General features: G+C 36.2%; 1 protein-coding gene across 4 annotated transcripts in view; it reads left to right on the top strand.

Annotated features, from left to right (window-relative positions):
- Positions 1-19,066, top strand: part of RAP1A (RAP1A, member of RAS oncogene family) — a 93,464-nt gene extending 74,398 nt beyond the window's left edge. For all 4 annotated transcript variants that reach the window (XM_073008486.1, XM_007977577.3, XM_073008488.1 and 1 more), the window contains 6 exons: positions 2,123-2,191; positions 4,225-4,281; positions 9,259-9,399; positions 10,274-10,417; positions 15,111-15,226; positions 18,375-19,066. In XM_073008486.1, the coding sequence (XP_072864587.1) occupies positions 2,123-2,191; positions 4,225-4,281; positions 9,259-9,399; positions 10,274-10,417; positions 15,111-15,197 (498 nt within the window). In that variant the 3' untranslated portion in view covers positions 15,198-15,226; positions 18,375-19,066. The remainder of the gene's footprint in view (positions 1-2,122; positions 2,192-4,224; positions 4,282-9,258; positions 9,400-10,273; positions 10,418-15,110; positions 15,227-18,374) is intronic.
- Positions 19,067-22,485: the final 3,419 nt, after the last annotated feature.

Below are 22,485 nucleotides of genomic sequence, written 5' to 3'. Positions count from 1 at the left end.
CTGTAAACTTATGAGAGAAGAAGAAGAGTACATCTTAGTATTAGGAAGATAGTTTGGCCTTAGGGAGCCTCTGCCTTGGACCGTATTTTGAGAACCTCTGTTCTAGCCTAAAGCATATTAGGAAGCCATATTAGACTGCCTTTTTTTCTTTTTTCCGCCCAGGCGGGAGTGCGGTGGCGAGATCTCGGCTCACTGCAGGCTCCGCCTCCCGGGTTGACGCCATTCTCCTGCCTCAGCCTCCCGAGTAGCTGGGACTACAGGCTCTCACCACTGCGCCCAGCTAATTTTTTTTTTTTTTTTTGAGACGTTGTCTCGCTCTGTCGCCCAGGCTGGAGTGCAGTGGCCGGATCTCAGCTCACTGCAAGCTCCGCCTCCCGGATTTACGCCATTCTCCTGCCTCAGCCTCTGGAGTAGCTGGGACTACAGGCGCCCGCCACCTCGCCCGGCTAGTTTTTTTTGTATTTTTTAATAGAGACGGGGTTTCACCGTGTTAGCCAGGATGGTCTTGATTTCCTGACCTCGTGATCCTCCCGTCTCGGCCTCCCAAAGTGCTGGGATTACAGGCTTGAGCCACCGCGCCCGGCCTTTTGTATTTTTTAGTAGAGACGGGGTTTCACCATGGTCTTAATCTCCTGACCTCGTGATCTGCCTACCTCGGCCTCCCAAAGTTTTTTTTTTTTTTTTTTTGAATCAGCATCTTTCCCTGGAGTGCAGTGGCATGATCATGGCTCACTACAACTTCAACCTCCTAGGCTCAAGGAATCCTCCCACCTTAGCCACCCAAGTAGCTGGGACTACAGGTGCATGCCACCACCCCTGGCTAATTTTTAAATTTTTTGTAGAGACAAAGGCTCACTACGTTGCCCAGGTTGGTCTCAAGTTCCTGAACTCAAGCAATCCTCCTGCCTTGGCCTCCTAAAGTGCTAGGAGTACAGCATGAGCCACTGCATCCAGCGTAGACTGCTTTTTATGTTTAAATTATGTGTCATACTTAGAAGATGAGGTGATTAAATCCTTGATAAAAGTGATGATTAAAGTTTTTGTTGTGATTTTATCTTGAGTTGCCTTTGAATAATAGAAGCTTAGTAGGAGAAAGAAGTTTGTTTACTATATTTGAGTTAATCTCTTTAGCTCAAGCTGAAATAGTATATCAAATATTCCTCTGAGTAATTTAAGTGTAGATGACCTTAGTCCACATTCTTACCCTTGCTTTTTAGGCAACAATGTACCAGACCCTGTTTTAAAGTTATCTAGGCAATATCTTAAAACCATCTTCTGTACTTTTTTCACTTACTGAATAATAAATACGTATTTTCTAGTATGTGTTTTTAGATGCCTTTAAGATAAAAGTAGGTAATATCTGAAAAAGACGAATGGGCAGTATTTTCCAATGGAAAAAGTAAGGCTTTAGAATCAGGAAGATGTATGTTTGAATCTCAGCTGGCAAATAGGAAGAATAACTATTTCTGGGACGAAAGTGAAATTTGAATGTGGTTATAAATTAAAAGTGACTAGCTTAATGTCTGGAACATAATAAACATTCAGTAAGTTTAAATTTCCCTTTCTCTTTTCCACCACAATTTAGAAAGGCTTTAAAAAATTTAAGCCAGATGCTGCTTGAGGTCCCAGCTACCTGGGAGACTGAGGCGGGAGGATCTCTTGAGTTCAGGAGTTCAAGGCCAGCCCAGGCAACATAGCAAAGACCCTGTGTTTAAAAAAAAAATTAGAATCTTTGTCACTCCATTAAGGGCAGAGGGCATGGGATGAAAGTTACTATAGATATACAAAGGGGCAGTAGGAGTTAAATACTGATAATTTTTCATTTTTTAATTAGTTCAGATATGTTATTTGTATCCTTGTATTTTAAAATTTAATGTAATTAACAGTGTATTATCATCAGTATTGATGACAGCTTTTAACATGACTACCTCCTTTCATAATAAATGTACTCTTAATTATGATTGTATCCTTATATTGAAAGATAATGATATACTTTACATTTATGTGTTTACCCAGAATTTTCACATAATTTCAATTAATCATTATAACTTGTGAGGTTAAGTAACATTCAAAGGAGTTTTTCCTTTAATTTTTTAATATTTCTCTTATTTTTTTTCCCCAGACAGTTCAGTTTGTTCAGGGAATTTTTGTTGAAAAATATGACCCAACGATAGAAGATTCCTACAGAAAGGTAAAATGTGAAACTTGTACACACGTTTACAAGTAGTTCCTTATGATGTTAAAATTTGATCTGTACATTTGCTTTTTGAAAACAGTTTTGAGAAATGATGCAAATGTTGTGCATATGTTTTTAAAAGTTTCATCAAGACAGAATATTTCTTACAGAATACTACTTCGATATTCAGAGCTCTATGTTCTGTTACTAATTAGTGACTTGTTCCTTAATGTGGACATTTTCCAGGTGGGGAATATTGCCATATATGAAAAAATTACATATAAATAATAAGTGTATTTTCAACTTACTCTTTTGTTACCAAAAGTTAAGACCACCTTTATGCTTGAAGTTATCCAGTGACTAAACATTTTTATTTTTGTTTAGTTTTATAAGTTTAAAGGTATTTCATCTTTAGACTACAAACAAATTAGAGTCTGTGTAATACTATAATTGGGTTACATGCCATACATTTGTCAAAACCCACAGAATGTACAATGCCAAAAGAAAATCCTAATGTAAACTGTGGACTCTTGGTGATAATGATGTGTTCATGTGGGTTCATCAGTTGTAACAGATGTACCACTCTGGTGCAGGATGTTGATAGTGGGGTGAGGCTATGCATTTGTGGTGGCAGGGAGTATGTGGGAAATCTCTGCACCTTCCTCTCAGTTTTGCTGTGAACCTAAAACTGCTATAATAAATAAAGACTATTTAAAAGGGGAAAAAAATTAGGTACTTGGTCTTGACAAAAAATATTCTGTAGAAGACCAGCTAGAGTTGTGAAAAATTTTCAGTATTTTATTTGTCAAATATATTGGGTGGGATGGGGGTTATAAAAGGCTAGTAGCCAAGGATATTTTTTAAAAAGATTAAACTTTAATAGGAAAGGATTGCTTTTGAAGATGTTTTTAGAATTTACCTTTAAGAGTGCTGTAACTTTTGTTGAATTAATATGTTAGTTCATGAAGCCCTACTAGCAAAGCAGTTTCATTGTCTTCAAATTGGAAACAAAATTATGCTCTAGATACATTGAGAAACTGTAGTCCTAATTGATTATTCATTGAGCGTTCCCAGTTACACATTTTGCAGATTATCACACTTGTCCCATAAGTGGTGGGGGGGATGAGTTTGTGGTCTGACCAATGGTGCCCCTCATCAATATCTGATCTGACACAGAAGCAGAGTTTAAAATAGTCTTTAGGTTAGCACATTTATTTTTAGAAGACAGTGTTGCTCTACTGAAATTTCCCCAAAGTAAGTTGCTAGTTAAAGCTTTAACTGCAAAGCAAGATCTGTACCTAAAATTCTAAAGGACTAACTTTTCTTAATCCCTTCTTTATTAAAATAGTTTTCTACGCAGTTGATAGTTGATACTTTCTTTAGACCAACCTTCTCTTCTTTTATAAGATCAGTGGGTAAATAGAACTCAGTGTATAAAATTTCACCTTTCACATAGAGCTTTTCTAGAAAAGTGCCTTAGTCTTGAGGACTGTTTTAGCTCATTGCTGTTTATTTGAGTACTCCTGTGTTTCTTTTATGTCTTAAACTCAAATTTTACTGTGTATTAATTTTGTGCATGTTTTAGTAAAATTTTAACAACTTGAACATGGTAAGTTGGCAAGATTTTTTTTTACCCCAAAATCTTGTGTGCATTTTGAGCCATTTAATATTTTTGTACTTTGTTTTCTTTGGAGATAATATAAATAGGCATATGTACTTTTTTTCTGTTAGAACTATTCTTGTTTGTTGAAGTTTTCCTTAAATTCCAAAATACGACCTTTGCCTTTACTAAGAACAAATAAGAATCATTACAGAGGTCAGAAAATATCTAAACTCAGCATTAACCATCTTGGCTTCTGTAATATGAATAGCCTGTACTTGAGACCGCTATTCTTTATTGGGGTACCAAGTTTACCCCCAGCCATACAGCATACTGCTGGAGAAAGGCTTTGTATTTGTTAATAGATACTTTGATGGAAGACAGGAGAAGAAAACAGAATGAGATTTTGATGTTACTTTTTAACTTTTTCTTTTTTTTGCCCCCACAGCAAGTTGAAGTCGATTGCCAACAGTGTATGCTCGAAATCCTGGATACTGCAGGGACAGTAAGGATGTTTTCTCTTTTTTTGATAGATTTTAATTTGTGAGCAGGTTTTGTCATCTGAGTAGGTTTTGTCATCCAAATAATTCTGAGTAAAAGTAATCATTCTGATTAAGAAGAAATTCTCTGAACATAGGGATTCTTAACTTAAGTAATATGAAATCAACTGTAATGTAGTTAATGCTTACGTATCACAAAGTTCAGCTGTAATAATCTGTGTGTTGGGTTTCTTCCTACATTGAGGTAAGGATTATGCTATCAATGATTTTTTTAAATGTATTTTAAATTTAGAATTTTAGCTAATATTTGTATTTCTGTGGGTTTAAATAAGACTTTGTCTTTTGGCACCATAGGCATTAATTTTTATAATTTTTTCTTTTCACTAGCATTTTGACATCTCTAGGGGTTGGTGACAGATACGTGTTTTCTGAGGAAGGCAAAAATCTTCCTCAGAAGATTTAGGATTACTTTGAGCCTCCTTTTTCTAATCTTTAAATGAGTATGATGATATTAGTATATCATAAGGTGTTTGTGATAAGCAAATGAGATAATAATTATAAATCATTTGGCATAATGTCTGTTACACAGTATGGAATTGTGTATTTGCTTTTATTCTTCTTATTTTCAGTAATACCATCACTTTTATAAATTTTTATTAATAATTGATGGTTTCCAGTTATACTGCCACACAAAATACATACATGAAGCAATCTTTGCTTTTATTTGTTTATTTTTCTCCATACACATAGACTTGACACATTAGGCAATTCCTAGCTTTAAAATGGATGGGTTCGTCTTTTGTTTTTCTTAAGAGACAGGGTCTTGCTCTATCGCCTAGGCGAGGGTGTAGTGGTGCACTCATAGTTCACTGCAGTCTCCTGGGCTCAAGCAGTCTTCCTGCCACAGCCTCCTGGGTAGCTAGAACTACAGGCACGTACCACCATCCCCAGCTAATAAAAAAAAAAATTTTTTTTTAGAGGTAGTCTCTCTGTGTTGCCCAGGCTAATCTCGAACTCCTGGCCTCAAGTGTTCTTCCTGGCTCTGTTTCTGAAAGTGCTGGTATTATAGGTGTGAGCCATGGCACCTGACTGGCATTCTTAAATGTGATAAGTTGTTTAAAATTCAGCACAAAGTTTTCTACCGTAATTTTTATAAATGATGGAAACATTTCAGATAGTCCAAAAAAGCATGTAAGCAAATTGGAGTGATATTATACAATAATATAGTACTAATTATACTATATTTTTCCATGCTTAAAATTGATCTTAACTTTTAACAGGGACCTTTGCCCTCACAGCAAGCTTCTGGTAAAGACCTTCTGAAACTACATCTTGTATCAGCTGAATCAAGCTATCTCTCCCTCTCCCACCCTCCTACTCCCTAATGTTTTTAGCTTCTGAATCAGCAAAATTCCCCTTTGTTTCCAGAAACCCCAATAGCTAAAAAGAATACTTTCTACTTTTTTTTTTTTTTTTTTTAAATCACATCCGCAGTGTATGGGCATTCTTTCTTTTTTCTCTGTCCAAATTGTAAGACGGAAGTTCTCTATCACAGAGATCTTTACTTTGTGCTATCCAATATCGTGTCTGTCTCCCATCATAGCACTCAACATGCTGTGTTATAAGGCCTATTTGCTTGTTTGTGTCCCCGGTGCCTTGCATAAAACCTTGCAAACAGCTGCTTAATCTTGTCTCAGAATCACTCCTTACCCTTTGAAGATTTTTGCTCTCTCACACATAGATAATTTACTACCCTGGCTTGGCCTATCAGTTCCTTGATGCCCATCCTACCTTTAAGGCATTCATACCATGGTTTTACCCTAGACTGTGTGATTACCAATATATAATACCTCCCTAATCTAATTTCCAAGCTTCTTATCCTCCACTACTCACTACTTTTTTTCTTTATCCATCTCACTTCCTCTTTTTGTTTTGTTTTGTTTTTTGTTTTGAACCAGGGTCTCTCTCTGCCACCCAGGCTGGAGTGCAGTGGTCTGAACACAGATCACTTCTGCTTCAATCTCCCAGGGTCAAGAAATCTTCCCACCATTACCTCCTGAGGAGCTGGTGCTACTGCAGGCACGCACCACCACACCTAGGTGTTTTTGTTTGTTTGTTTGTTTTTTGTAGAGACAGGGTCTCACTATGTTGTCCAAGCTGGTCTTGAACTCCTGGACTCAAGGGATCCTCCTGTCTTTGGCCTCCCAAAGTGCTGGGATGACAGGTGTGAGCCACTGCACCCAAGACATCTCATTTCCTTTAGTGCCCTTCAACTTCATTACAACCTGTACTCCATTTATCCTAACATCTTTTTATTATCCCTTATATCTTCAGCCCCCTCTGCATATAGCTTCAGGTCCACGGTCCGTCCATCATTTATAATTCTCTTGAATATATCCTCAACTCCCTTGACTTTTCAGCAGCCTTTGACTCAGTTTATCACTGCTTTCTAATGTAAAACCTTTATTCATTTGGCTTCCAAGAAACAATACTTTTCAGATTTTCTCCATCTCATTGGTTACTCCTATGTCTCCTTTCCTAATTCCTCTTTATCTTCCCCACCTCTTAATGTTGGAGGACCTCAGGGTTCAATACTTGCACTTCTCTTTTCTAACAACACTGCTTTGGAGATCTTTAGTTGCTTGGTTTTAAATACAATCTGTATTCTAATAAATACTAACTTTATAACTCTGTCTGTATTAGGCTGTTTGCATTGTTGTAAAGAAATACCTGAGGCTGGGTAATTTATGAAGAAAAGAGGTTTAATTGGCTCATGGTTCTGCAGGCTATACAAGCATAGCTTCAGCATCTGCTTCTGGTAAACACCTCAGGAATCTTACAATCATAGTGAAAGGCAAAGGGGAGTAGGTGTTTTACATGGAAAGAGCAAAGAGAGAACGGGAGATGCCACACACTTTTAAACAACCAGATCTCATGGGAACTCACAATCGTGAGGATAGCACTAAGCCATTCATGAGGGATTTGCCTCCATGACCCAAACACCTCCCACAGGCCTCACCTCCAACATTGCGGATTACATTTCAGCATAAGGTTTGGAGGTGACAAACATCCAAACAATATCCCTATCTCTCATTTCTTTTCTGAACTTCAAGCTCTTATATCTAACTGCCTCTTCAGTATCTCTTTTTGTATGTCTAATAAGCATCTCAAACATAACATGTCCAAACTGAACTCCTGATAGCCTTTCCCTGACCTGGGTCTTTCCATTCTTTCCCATCTCAGTAAATAGTACCCTTTTAGTTGGTTATGCCTGAAACCATGGAGTCATCTTTGACTGCATTTTTTGTTATATTCTGTGTACATCCAAACTCTCAGAGAACCCTATTGGCTTTACCTTAAAAGGTAGGGCTACAGCATTGTTAGTAGATATTTGTTGTGAATGGATGAAACTTGTAGACTGTCCTTAAGAAGGAGGTTGGCATTCTCAATAGGAGGGGACACGAACCACAGCAGTTCTGTAAGGACTTTTCTTAAGTTGGATTTTCAGAACTCAGGTTGCCTGTTGCAAACCTTATCAGTGAAAAATCCAGGAAACTCCCAGTTTTTACATCTTTCCCAGAAAATACACTGGCAGCAGTATAGGAAGCTCAGCCATATTCCTGTGGCAGACCATAGATGAATTTGAAGCTGGAGAAATGGTTGAGTGGTAGCATAGCTAACTCCCTGGAATACAAGAAAGAGTACGTCAGCCAGGGTAGAACAACCAGAACTATTTTAGATGTAGTAGACAAAATAGAGGTGTAATGGTCATGGGGAGCAAGGAAGCCAAGGCAGCAACAAGCCTAAGAAACCTTGTGGATTTGTCTTTTCTGTTTAATGCATCCAAAGGTAAAAAGATCCAAAATGTCTATAGTTACTTAATATAAAGACCCAAGATATATACATTTTTAATATTCTACCATATGTGCTTTTAAAATAATATATATAAAACATTAAAACTTTTCTAAAATAAGATTTTGCCTTGTATTAACCTCTGTAGTTACAAATGCAGTAATGATTGTCACCAGATAAAAGGAAGTTTAAAATTAAAACAAATAATTTTAATTTGACATGACTAAAGCTTAGTGACTAAATGTTAACAATTAGTAAATTTAACTGAAAGGTATATGTCATTGCACTATTCTCACAAAGTGGAAAATGAAAATACATGAACAAGCTCTTTTTTTTTTTTTTTTTTTTTTTCCCCGAGACAGAGTTTCACTCTTGTTGCCCAGGCTTGAGTGCAGTGTTATGATCTTGGCTCACTGCAACCTCTGCCTCCTGGGTTCAAGTGATTCTCCTGCGTCAGCCTACTGAGTAGCTGGGACTATAGGCGTGCACCACTACACCCGGCTAATTTTGTATTTTTAGTAGAGGCGTGGTTTCACCATGTTGGCCAGGCTAGTCTCTAACTCCTGACCTGGGGTGATTGATCCACCTGCCTTGGCCTTCCAGAGTGTTGGGATTACAGATGTGAGTCATTGCCCCTGACCATTAACAAGTGCTTATAAAAAGAGTTTATTGACTGTCAAGATGATAAAAATCTTGCTATGCCACAGGAATAGTAAAAGAAAGATGATAAAATCTGCCAGTAGAGATATTGATGCTGGATGATTAAGTCATAGTTCAGTATTGGGCTTATACCTCAGATTGTTAGCACCTGGGCAGTAGTTGTGTCATAAATTTACAAATAAAATTATTTAGGATCAAAATTAAGATCTGTTTCTAAAAAATTATATACAGTTCTAAATCACACAAAAGCAAATTAAAGTGGTTAAGAATTCCTTTTTAATTCTACAGTTTACTGTCATTGTTTCTAGTCACCTCAGAGTTGCTGGAAACTATGTGTTAAGTCTTGTTTTCTGTCAGGATAGCAAGTAATAAAAAATGTAGTTGCTCACTTGTATGTATGCTGTTTTGAATTGTTCCAGTATACATTCAAAAAATTCATATATTTATAATTGCATATTTTTTAATCACAGGAGCAATTTACAGCGATGAGGGATTTGTATATGAAGAATGGCCAAGGTTTTGCACTAGTATATTCTATTACAGCTCAGTCCACGTTTAATGACTTACAGGACCTGAGGGAACAGATTTTACGGGTTAAGGACACGGAAGATGTAAGTATTTTTTTTTCTCTGTTAGGTGTTATGCCATCTCGCTGTGGCCAAATAAAAAAGTGCCTGTTTTCTCTATCAGTAGAGGATTTGGAAGCTACCTGCCACATGCCTGAAAGAGCCCCTGTGACCAAAAAAAATATTTAACTTTCAAAATTAACCTCGAAATTATGTGGTGAGATGTTTAGAAAATGAGGACATGTGTAATAAAGTACTCATTGTGCTACAGGTTAAAAAGTGCTGTAGGGGGAAAAGAGGAGCCAAAGAATACTTCATAGAAGTGGGAACTAAGTTGAGCTTTGAAAGATGGTAGTTGTGTCAGAAACAGTGTTCAAAGAACATTATTAAGATCCATAGTGGTATGTTTTTATTTCTAAAATTTCTTTGGCATAATTCACACATTACAATCTACCTCCCGGGCTCAAGTGATCTTCCCACCTCAACCCCCTGAGTAGTTGGGACTACAGGTGTGTGCCACCCTGTCTGGCTGATTGTTTTTGAATTTTTTAGTAGAGACCAGGTCTCACTATGTTACCCAGGCTTGTCTCAGGCTCCTGAGCTTAAGAAATCCTCCTGCCTCAGCCTCCCTGGGATTACAGGCATGAACCATTGCACCTGGACAGCATTATGGTCTTAAAATAATTTAGTGTATCTATGTAGTGGGATCTCTTCCTTTTTTTTTTTTTTTTTTTTTTTTTGGTCTCTTCCTTCTTCCTTCACCTCTTCCCCTCAACATACACTTTTTGTTAGTACTTGATGAAAGTTGCAGTCCCAACTAACGCATTTTAGTTGGTGGCAGATAATTGCTTATTTATTTTTTTAAAAGGCTAAGTAATAAGTATGTTATTGTTCATTTTATGTTTTTTTCTTCCCACAGGTTCCAATGATTTTGGTTGGCAATAAATGTGACCTGGAAGATGAGCGAGTAGTTGGCAAAGAACAGGGCCAGAATTTAGCAAGACAGTGGTGTAACTGTGCCTTTTTAGAATCTTCTGCAAAGTCGAAGATCAATGTTAATGAGGTAACCTACAATTGCTGGGCAGCACAAGCAAGTGCCTTTTTAGTTTGCTTTAACAGCCAAACTTTTAAGAAGCATTTTTTATCTTTTAAGCAATCTCGATTCTGTCATTTTATAGGAAACACTAATTCCTAGAAACTATATTTTTTAGCTTACATAAGGTCACTTTGATGGCTGTATGAGGATACTTAAATTTACCTTATTGTAAAAGAGGAAGCTAAAATGAAAGAATGTGTATAAAATCCTGCTAAGCCTCTAAGTGATATGCGATAAAGTGGTGTGTAAAAATTATTACATCACCCTTATATTGTAATAATTATTTATCCAAATGCATAAAATAGGTTGTAAAGTCAAGTTGGAAAATAATATGTTTTCATGGATATCACAGAATAATGTTCTGAGTCTTATCTCACCTTTGGTGCATGACTCATAAGTGGGTAATCTGTGTGAGTATGGACATGTACCTGGAATTCACTCAGTCCTTTAGGCCTGATACAGCTGATGCACAAGGCTTTTGTGCGGGGCATGGGGGTGGGGTCACTGAGTTAAGCACTCCACTATCTTGAAAACATAGCTGTGGACAAGAATACTTGGCAAATAAGCTGCATGCCTGGGTGTAAAGGGCCAACAGTTTGCTAGTTTACTGGGCCCCTAAAAATTTAGTGCAATTTCCAACTGTCCCCACCAATCAACCTTAAAAAGTTCCCTTGCTTTTGTTAACTTTACCATAAGCCTTTTAAAAAAAATAAAAACAAAACAGAGTGGGTGTCTTTCCTGCCCTTGCATTTGCCATTTGTAGCATTACAGGTAATCAGTCAGAATTCAGATCACTTAACTACATAGGTGAGGGTGAGAGTGGGTTAAGTTATGAATCCTCTGTTTTTGCTTGCTGTTCTCTCTGACCTGTGGTTCTGCTGGCCACTTTTTCTTGACTAATATTATGCTTAGAGACTATTATCTGACTTTTAAAAATGACCAGGTTACTTTAAACACCTGGCAGGTAAAAAAAAATTAAGCTTGCGTCGGCTTCTGTATTTTACAGATAATCAAGAATGCCCAAGCTTGCTTTTTTATGTGAAACAATTTTTAACAAGTATATAAAAACAGGAAATTTATAAATTGTATTTACTCAGCAAATATTTATTGACTATTATGTGTCTGGCCCTGTGTCAGGCCCCCAGGTAATAGTCAGACAGACACTATTCCTGCCCTGAAGAAGTTTGCATCCTACTGGGGGAACAAGTCTTTCAGCAATAATTAAAGAAAAAAAGTGATTTTGATAAAGAATGTGTTAGAAGTGGTGAATGTGTTTGGCTAGCAGAACAGTGATGTGAGGTCACTGTCTACAAGATAATTGGCCTTAAGGGATGTGGTTCCTTGCTGTCCTTGTCCTTGTCCTTACCTCCGTGGGACCCACCAACCAAGTTCGTCAGGCTCCAGGCTCCGGTGGGGCTGGGTTGGGCCTGGGTCCAGTGCATAGGACTTCTCCCTTTGGGAGCCAGAGGTCAGTGCACTACATGTTTGTGAGAACCTACACGCTGTTAAACTTCCTGCACACTATTAAACTTCCTCTGGATTAGTTTCCAATGCAGCAGAGATACATTTTCATAGCAGTCTTGTTAAAGCAGAGAGTTTATAAACGAGGGTTTATAAAAACAAACAGAAAAACCATAAAATGAAATGCATTAGCCATCTCAAGAATCTTTACTTTTTGGAAAACATACAAACTTTATGTTCAATTCTTGAGTGGGGAGAATGGAGCAGATAATTTTAGTTTCTTTTAATATTTTTCTCTTTGTAACCTGATAATCCAGCTACAGGATTTCTTTGATAGTTAATAGTTCCTCACACAACTTTTGCCTTGTAAATTTTTTTGTGATTTTTGAATGCCTGAATTATAGAGCAATACTTTCAAAAATTCACCTCTTGGCCTTAAATTTGAAAACAGACACGAGGACATACTACTTGGCTGAAAAGCCCCCTAATTCATTCATATATATATATATATATCTCTTATTCACACCACTTTGCAATGTTTTTAAAGTAGTATACGGCTATACCAGAATCACAGTAGTCTTAATCAAGAATTAATTGTTCTTTGCTGAGGCTGGAATAGTAATTGGAATCAAGACATCCCAATTTAGGAATGGGAGAGGGATTGAGAAACTCTATTCTGTGTTCCCTTTAGATTTTTCTATAGTTCAGAGAGATGAGGAAGAACCTAGGCTGGGGCCTTTCAGCATTTCTAACCAAATATTATAGTTCGAACTTGCCCTCATCACTGAACCATCTGCTGCTGTGAGGTAGGCAATGTTTTCCAAAGAAATAATTTAGAATAATACTACAAACATTAGTTACCTTTCTGTATAGTACCAGAAACCAGAAACTGGCTAGTATGAAGAAACTGAAATAGAAACTATTTGTAATTTTTATTAACTTACTGTTTTAGTTTACTTTTATTAATTTTTTATCTTATAGCTTATGCATTGAGTGTAGGGAACTAATAAAAGCTCATTTGTGGCTTAAGCACATTGAGTTCTTGAAGTTTTCAGAGTTTTGAAACAACTTGGATTTTGGAGTTGTAAAACAGAAACTACAATTTTGTTTATAAATTCTGTTTTCAGACTTCTTTTAGAAATAAGATAACAGTTAAATGATTTGAAGAGGATGGGAGTGGGAAGAATGGAGCAGAAAGAAAAGAATTTAAATGAGTCACTTTTATAGCTTTTGGATAAATCATTCAGGTTTTTTTTCTTTTTAACAGTTAATTTAGTCTTGTAGTCTGGACCATTTAAAAAAGTAAATAGGCAATTATCATTTTAAAGAAATATAATTATTTACCATCTATCTTAAAATACATGTAGATTGATAATTTAAAAATATTTTACTCTTAAAATGTACTCAAAAGATATAAGAACAATAAAAAAGAATTTGTTCACCCTTCATCAGATTCACCCATTATTAAAATTTTGCCACTTGTTTACAGAAATTACACTTCTTTACCCCTAAATATTTTAGTGTATGTATCCTCAGATCAAAGACATTGTCTTACACAGCCACAGCACAATGATTAGAATCCTAAAAATTGATGACACAGTCTGTGTTTGGTATATATTCAGATCTTACCAGTTGTCCCTGAGATGCTCCTTAAAGCCAGTTCATTTTTTAATATATTTCTGCAAAGAACTATTTATTCCAGGTTAGTATCAATAAGGGACTTCTATGATATTTGTTTTTATTCCAAATCATTAGTAAGTGTTGTATTTCATAGCAAAGCTTATCTATTTCATGTTTTAATACTTTGGCATCAGAATTAAAATAATCTGCTTTTATGAGATAAGTAGCATTGTATTTTTGTCTTTGACACTGCACTAAGTTGCATTGTATTTTTGTCTTTGACACTGCACTTTTCATCCAAAAATGAATCCACAGGATTTATTAACAAATATTATTTGGGCTGGGCACAGTGGCTCACATCTAAAATCCTGGCACTTTGGGAGGCCGAGACAGCCAGATCACTTGACCTCAGATGTTTGAGACCAGTCTGGGCAACATTGCAAAACCCTTGTCTCTACGAAAAATAGAAAAATTAGCTGGGTGTGGTGGCGCACGCCTGTAGTTCCCCAGCTGTTCAGGAGGCTGAGATGGAAGGATCGCTTGAGCCTGGAAAGTGGAGGTTGCAGTGAGCCAAGATTGTGCCACAGCACTCCAGCCTGGGTGACTGAGTGAGACTCTGTCTCAAAACAAAACAAACAAACTAAAACCCACAAATATTTGTTACTTCAAATCAAGGATTAGCAGACTTTTTCTGAATATTTTTTGCTTTAACCAAAATTAACATAAAAAAAGACAAAAATCATGTGCCTCTGCATGTGATATCTTGAAAGGGGGACAGTATCTCTTCTGTCCTATTTTAGACAAAAATGTATAACCTGAATCTAATCACGAGAAAATCTCAGATAAGCCCAAATTGAGGGAAGTTACTAGCCTTTATTTTTCAGAAATGACAATGTCCTGAAAGGCAAAGGCCAAGGAACTGTTCCAGATTTTTAAAAACTAAAGTGAGAGGAAATAAAATGCAGTGTGTGATCCTGAATGGATCTTGTCCTTGGAGGGGAAGTTACTATAAAGTACATTATTGGGGCAATTGACACAAAATTGGAATTTGCTGTGTAGTTATACAAAATAATATGTCAATCCTTAAATGTCTTAAGTGTAATAACTATAATGTGTTTATGTAAGAGAATATCCTTGTTCTTAGGAACAATTTAACTATTAAGGACTTAATAGTTAAGGTCTACTCTCAGATGATTCAGAAAGTGTGTGTGTGTGTGTGTGTGTGTGAAGTAAAAGTGGCAAAATGTTACGAATTGGTGAATCTGGGAAGAATATACGAAGTTGTTGGTAGTATTTTTGCAACTTTTCTGTAGGTTTGGAGTTTTCACTATTTTTTACTACCAGTTCTTTTTCTTGATTTGATGTCGAATATCTAGGAGCAAGGGCATTTCCTTCATTATAAATAGGTAAGTCCTGCTTTTTACCCTGATTGAAAGTCAGAGCCTTCTAACAAATCTGACTTTCAGAGAAAGAAGCAGAATACATATCTAAGACCAGAATAGTACCTACCAGAATTGTTTTGTGGAACAAAGTCTCAAAAGTTGGTCGAGTAAGTACTTTTTTTCTTGTTTTTACTTAGATATTTTATGACCTGGTCAGACAGATAAATAGGAAAACACCAGTGGAAAAGAAGAAGCCTAAAAAGAAATCATGTCTGCTGCTCTAGGCCCATAGTCAGCAGCAGCTCTGAGCCAGGTAAGATGCTAAAAGCAGAAGAAGTGCCTTTCTCATCTTCTTATTTTGGCGTTTTCCAGACTTTAGCTACTTTCCATTTCATCTGTTACGGTATTCCTAAGTGTCTGTAACTTGTAAATGTGATATATAACTTGTAGGTACAGTCATCTTTTGGATAACTTGCCCTGTCCCTTTGAGATTCTAAGCTCTCTGACAGCAAGGACCATGTCTGTTTTTCCTTGCCACTGTGTCCCCAGTGCCTGATACAGAGTTGGGTATTAAAAAATAGTGGTTGAATGAATACAACGCCTTCCTAGGTGACTCCCAAATTCATTCTGAATCGAAGTGAAACAGTAGTTGCTCTGAAATAAAAAGATGTAAGTGCACATTTGGTGAATTATCCCAAAGTGAACACACCCATATATAACAACAGGAGTCTCCCTCCTCCAAATTAAATTAAAACTCTGCCCTGATTTCTAACTCCATGGATTAGTTTTGCCTCTTTTTGAACTTTACATAAACAAAAACATAGTGTATTTTTCTATGTCTGGCTTCTTACACTCCAAAATATGTTTTTGAGAATTATTTATGTTAAATGTAGCAATAGTTTATTTTTATTGCATGACAGTACTGGAAGTGTGTTTCTGTATTCTGCTGTTGGTGTTCATTTAAGTTATTTCTTTGAGGGAATTAGTATGAATAATTCTGTGCACATTCCTATATGTCTTTGTGCACATGTACATGCATTTCTGTTGGGTATATATCTAGGAATGGAATGGCCAGATCATATGCTATACATATGGGCGGCTATAGTAGATACTGCTAAAAAGGTTTTCAAAGTGGTTGTACCAGTTTACACACACTCCAACGGTTTTTGAGTTCTACATCATCCCCAAAATTGATATTGTCAGTCTTTTAAACTTGACCCATTCCAGGGGATATGTGGGGGTATATCAGTGTAATTTTGGTAGCCATTTCCCTCTCTGGTATGCGTAAGCTTCTTTCAAATAAAGGTTTTCTATTTAGGCTTCTAAGTATTAGTTGACTTTACCATTTTAGTTTCCACTAAATGACCCCATTGGAAAGAAATTTATGACAGCATTTAAGCTGACTATCAAGTGAGAGACCAGGATCTGTGGGGACTGTTTTCTTTAATTTGTATTTGTATTTAAATCCCCTGAACGTTTCTACTTCATCAGTTCTATAAATAATACCATAAAAGATTATTTTCATGGAATGGATGTATTACGTAATTTGATGCTTATTACATGATTATTACTAAACTTGGTCTCCAGTCGGAGTAAACTGGTCCCACTGGAGAGTTGGTTACAGTAACTCTTGTAAGTCTCTTGGGTCCATTTAGTAGATTATCCGTTAAGAGCTCCCTATTAACTAATATGTGCTTCCTTAGAGATATGAATCTCTCTCTTAAGGGAAAAACACCTGAGTAATTATAGCTCCCTTTTTAAATGAAGGTACACAGGAAAAATGGGCAGAAAGGAGAAAAGGACCTGGGGATTATCTCCAGTAGTCAGATTTAGGAAAGACACCATCTGGCTAATGTTTGCTTTAGGCTTTTAGTGAAATCTTAATTCAGTAACTTTTTTTCTTTTTTTGAGACAGAGTCTCGCCCTGTCACCCAGGCTGGAGTGCAGTGGCGCAATCTCTGCTCACTGCAACCTCCGCCTCCTGGGTTCAATCGATTCTCCTGCCTCAACCTCCTGAGTAGCTGGGACTTCACCATGCCCAGCTAATTTTTGTAGTTTTAGTAGAGACGGGGTTTTGCCACATTGGCCAGGCTGGTCTCAAACTCCTGACGTCAGGTGATCCGATCCACAGTGCCTGGCCTTGATTCAGTAACTTTAAATTATCAGTTCTCTGAAAGTGATTATTAAGATTACTGGTGTATGTGTTTGTTTAGGTAAGGGTACAAAGATAGAGAAAATGAAGATTACAGTTCCAGTTCTTAAATACTATGTTACTTAACTCTCTTATAGTTGACTGACTCATTGACAGCTCATTACTATGACTGGCCCTAGTTTAATTTCCAGTTCTCACAAAATATCCTTTTAGCTTTTGTTAAAGGAAAAGGTGCCATCTCCTGGCCTATTACGATTTTTAAAATTCATTTATACACACCCAACAATGTGACAGTCCCTTGTGAGTTTTACCTTAGAGAAGATAAATCTTGACCTAGATCTAGAATAAGACTTTAGTCCTGCTTGCATAAATTCTTAGACTGTGATGTGTGATAAAGTTGACTTAATAAGTCATCCAAGATCTCTGTGGATGTTTGATAATACCAAATAATACGTGACTTAGCAATCAGACTACTTTACATCCATTTTACTGTGATTATAGACTTGAAGTGCCATGTTGTTCCTGTACTTTTAAAAGTACTGAGATACAGAATAGATTTAAATAAAAATTATAAACGTTTTTAGTAAGAGTACGTGAACCCTGAGGGCAGCTTATCTAGTCCATAGCCTTTAGGCAAAATTGTATTGAATCATGTTAATCTCTTTTTTATGTGTCCCAGTTTTAAAGACATCTGAGAGAAATTCATCATCTGGATTCTTCCTTTTACCTAATTCTTGTCTGTTGACAATACGACTAACTTTGATTCTTCTGCCCTTCTGCCCATAGTTTAACTTTGATTTAAACTATGGGGATTAGCTCTTTCTGTATCATCCCTTACCTTAACCTGCATTAAAAATGGTAATTCTAATATTTAATCATAAAATGCTTGAATAAAGAATGTCTTATGGAAAGTTTATGGAGGCAGGTGTCCTTTAGTAAAAAAGGAAACTAAAAATAAGACGGTAATGAGAGAGAAAAAATATCATTGTTTTCCTCTGTACAGACAGGATTGTCAGATGTAATGGGAAACACTAAATATAATTGAGTATAACTAAGTATAACTGAGGATAATTCAAGTTGATCAGTTATGGACTTCTCTCTTGTGAACTTCTATTTTTGATATTTTAAAACATTTTTAAAGGAAATTTACAATAGCACTGTTACTGTAGCTGTTTAGCATAATTTAGTTCTCCAGGTAAAATCAGCTGAAATCGCTTTATTTTATTGGATACCTGCTTGTTTAGTACCATTTTCTGACATCAAGAGATTAACCATACATATATGTATATCTGTATATCCCATGTCTTAGATTACAGGAATGAAGAACTGTTGCCTAATTGGAAAGTGCCAGCATTCCAGACTTCAAAAAAAAAAAAAAAAATCTGAAGAGGCTTCTCCTGTTTTATATATTATGTGAAGAATTTAGATCTTATATTGGTTTGCACAAGTTCCCTGGAGAAAAAAATTGCTCTGTGTATATCTCTTGGAAAATAAGACAATAGTATTTCTCCTTTGCAATAGCAGTTATAACAGATGTGAAAATATACTTGACTCTAATATGATTATACAAAAGAGCATGGATGCATTTCAAATGTTAGATATTGCTACTATAATCAAATGATTTCATATTGACCTTTTTATCATGATTCCTCCCTATCAAGCACTAAAAAGTTGAACCATTATACTTTATATCTGTAATGATATTGATTATGAAATGTCCCCTCAAACTCATTGCAGCAGATAACTTTTTTGAGTCATTGACTTCATTTTATATTTAAAAAATTATGGAATATCATCTGTCATTATATTCTAATTAAAATTGTGCATAATGCTTTGGAAAAAATGGGTCTTTTATAGGAAAAAAAACTGGGATAACTGATTTCTATGGCTTTCAAAGCTAAAATATATAATATACTAAACCAACTCTAATATTGCTTCTTGTGTTTTACTGTCAGATTAAATTACAGCTTTTATGGATGATTAAATTTTAGTACATTTTCATTTGGTTTGTGTGTTTTTGTTATTGTTTATAGATTTAAGGCCTTTATTTTATAATGACCACATTGTTTTAAATGCGACAGTAGCTCCTTTCTGCCTAGTATCTGCAGAACACTGGCTTTAAACTATACTAAGTAACTGGTGATTTCTCTAGGAACAGACCTCGCACTTTGTGTTCTAAATATATTTATTCCTACTATACAGTAAAATACATCAGATAACATAGAATAGTTTTGTATATTCTCTCTTGATCTTAAAGATTGTATCTTATTGAATAAAAATCCCACTGTATATTATTTTTATATATAAAAAGATAAGTTTAATACTGTATCAGGGTTTAACTTTTACTATTTCAGATCTTCCACAGCTTGTAATTTCATCAAGGGAATCCTTTTGCATTGTTAATTTGTTGGGTGTGAGTCCACCAATGAAGTGTTATGTGAAAAATTTCAAACTTGCTTTATAATAGATTGAATAATTTGAGAGAAATGAGGGAAAGTTAAAACACATAAAAGGAATGTGTTACTTTTGCTTAAACTACTTATGAAATAGTATGGTAGTAGTAATATGGAAGAAATTGCTAAGTTAAAATTTTAGCTTCCTGTATAGTGGTGCTTTTTCTTTTCCTTCCCAGTTATTTTTGTCTTTACAAAAGATAGGGCTTAAGTAAGACGTGGACCCAGGGTGATACTGCTTATGTAATCTCTATAAAGAGACGTAGAACAAAAAGCTTGTTAGCCTATTAAGTTCTGGAAAAGGAAAGAAACAAGCTTAGGAAACCCTGTGCCTTGTCCTCAAATATTAAGGAGGAGACCAGTCCTAGAAAGTCTAAGTAATTGCTCAGGGATCTCTAGATACTGTCTCTTTGCAACTAGGTATGAAGAAGTGTTCATGTCTTGCTGAGATTTTCCAGGCATGTGGTCAGCCTGTTACTTACTAAATTGAAATTTTAAAATCATGTTTCAAATGGTAAGCTCTGACCAACCTGAGAAAATGTTTTGTTTTTAAAAAACTGAAAACTTGTTTTTGTTTTTGTTTTTAGTTTTGAATACACTTAGTTACCTAACATTTCCCTTCTACTCATCCAATTATGCATATGTCTGGGATTGAGGGGCCAAAACTAGAGTGAACTTTAATGAAGCATTAGGGCCAGTTGTCAGGTCAGGGTGGCATCTTTTATTTTAAGGTCCTCTAAAGTCATTCTGCTCTAAAACACCCCTCAAACATTTCTTTAAACTTAAGATCATAGACAGACCTCTCATCAGCCTGTAAAACTTTCTAAATACTACCTTGTCACATCTATTGTGTATTTAACAGATTAAATAGAAGTAATTTAATAAGACTCCCAAGTCTCAGTCTGCTTGACTAGTAGCATAAACTCAGTATCTTCTATTTTAGAATGTGGTGGAGAAAGATGATAATTAGATTCCTTTGTCACATCTTATACAATCTACTTGGGTTAAAGGTGGAACTTTCAAGAAAAATGCCTTTCTAGCACACAGTGGTATTCAGAGCAGAACCAGCTGAAGTCAGATATGCAAGGAAGTCTGTGGTTGCTGAGCAAGATGAAAAGGTATCCTGTTAGAAAGTGAAATAGGTGTGTTTTTTTATTGTCCTAATGTGAACTCCTTAGTCTTGGTTCCAAAGGGAAGGGTATCTGAAAATAAATGTATTTTTATAGCTGAAAAAAGTGTTTCTAGGATATTGTATGAATGCCAAATGATAAATATCTAGAAACTGATTTCATATTAGTATGTGTAACTATTTAAAGTATAATGACTTTGGTTATATGAGTGACACAGAATTAAGGAGGCTTGATGCCATAGTTCATAGTTTGCTTGGTATCCCTGAACTGTCTACTTTTAGAAATTAACAGTAAATACACAATCCAGCTGTAATCTTACCCTCCACCAGGGGGAGCATCAACATCGGTTAATACTTTTTTTTTTTTTTTTTTTTTTTTTTTTTTTTTTTTTTTTTTTTTGTTTGAGACAGAGTCTTGCCTTCTTGCCCAGGCTAGAGCGCAATGGCTCAGTCTCGGCTCACTGCAACCTCTGCCTCCTGGGTTCAAACTATTCTCCAGCCTCAGTCTTCCAAGTAGCTGGGATTACAGGCGCCCGCCACCATGCCCAGCTAATTTTTGTATTTTTGGTAGAGACAGGGTTTCATCATATTGGCCAGCCTGGTCTTGAACTCCTGACTTCGTGATCCGCCCCCCCCCCCCCCCCCCAGCCTCCCAAAGTGTTGGGATGACAGGCATGAGCCACCGCGGCTGGCCCAGTTAATACTTTCATAAGCATTGAAGTAACTAAGTCCTAGTACATAAACACTGCGTGGTTCACAAAGAGGCATAGAGACACTCTTTCAAGAGTTTACAATCTAATTGGGCAGGGAACATACTACAGTTCATCAAAGATATGAATAACACCATAGTTTTCCGAACTGTGGCTACATGGGTAATTAAGAACTTTTGGTGAAATACGGATGTGTGTGTTACTCTCTTCTCCCTACAGTTATGAACTAATCTGTGTTTGGCACCTTGATTTGCCATCATAAATGGCCACCATTTACTCCTCACTGAAGTAATCCTCTTCTTTGAGGTTATAATATACTTGGAAAGTTAATACTTAGAGAAAATACTGATCTTTATTACCAACTTTATTAAAACAGGCTTGGAACATTTTTCTCCATAGAAGAATAGTAATAAGACATTCTACATTTCCTGGACATGGCCAGTTTAAAATATTTTGCCCCATTACCCTCTTAGATACACATGTATTTGTCAGTTTATGTGCCTCAGTTTTGTCTTAGGGACTGAGGGACAGAAAGAGAAATAAGGAATACCTTGGTGTTTTCCTTTGTAAGCAATCACAGCAGAATGCTAGAAAACATAAAATATACTCTTATAAATTGTATGTGTGTTGAAACCAAAGTGTAAAGAAATTGTCAGGTATTTGGAGAAGGAAAATAATTTGTAAAATAAGCTTTTTTAAGAATTTGGATTTTGTACTTGTTTAAGGTGCTAAATATGTGTTAAAATATCCCCTCTTGAATCAGCTCCAGGCTTAAAAGGGCAGAGTGGTTTGAATTCTTGTCCAGGGTCTGGAAAGAGCTCATCTTGCTGAGAGGGAAATGAATGTGAGCTTTGAGGCAGTCTAACCACCCAGCTTTTAGTATTTATGTTCCCCAAAATGTAAAAACTGTAAGTTATTCTTGAAAATGTAGTCCAGACATTACTTCGATCATGGATTTTACTGCAATTTCATCTTGGGTTTGTTGAATGTGCAGTCCATTTATTGCCCTGTCTTGCTTAAATATTCTTGTTGAGAACAGCTGGAGGCTTTGACTGGGTTCCTAGTTCTGTTTTCTGGGAAGGCAACATGGGTTCTGTTTTGTAGACATTAATGAGCTTTAAACGGGAA

The sequence above is a fragment of the Chlorocebus sabaeus genome, chromosome 20 (genome assembly GCF_047675955.1).
Source record: "Chlorocebus sabaeus isolate Y175 chromosome 20, mChlSab1.0.hap1, whole genome shotgun sequence".
Taxonomy (NCBI): Eukaryota; Metazoa; Chordata; class Mammalia; order Primates; family Cercopithecidae; genus Chlorocebus; species Chlorocebus sabaeus.
The sequence above is the reverse complement of the archived record's forward strand: the minus strand, read 5'-3'. Positions and strand labels throughout refer to the sequence as shown.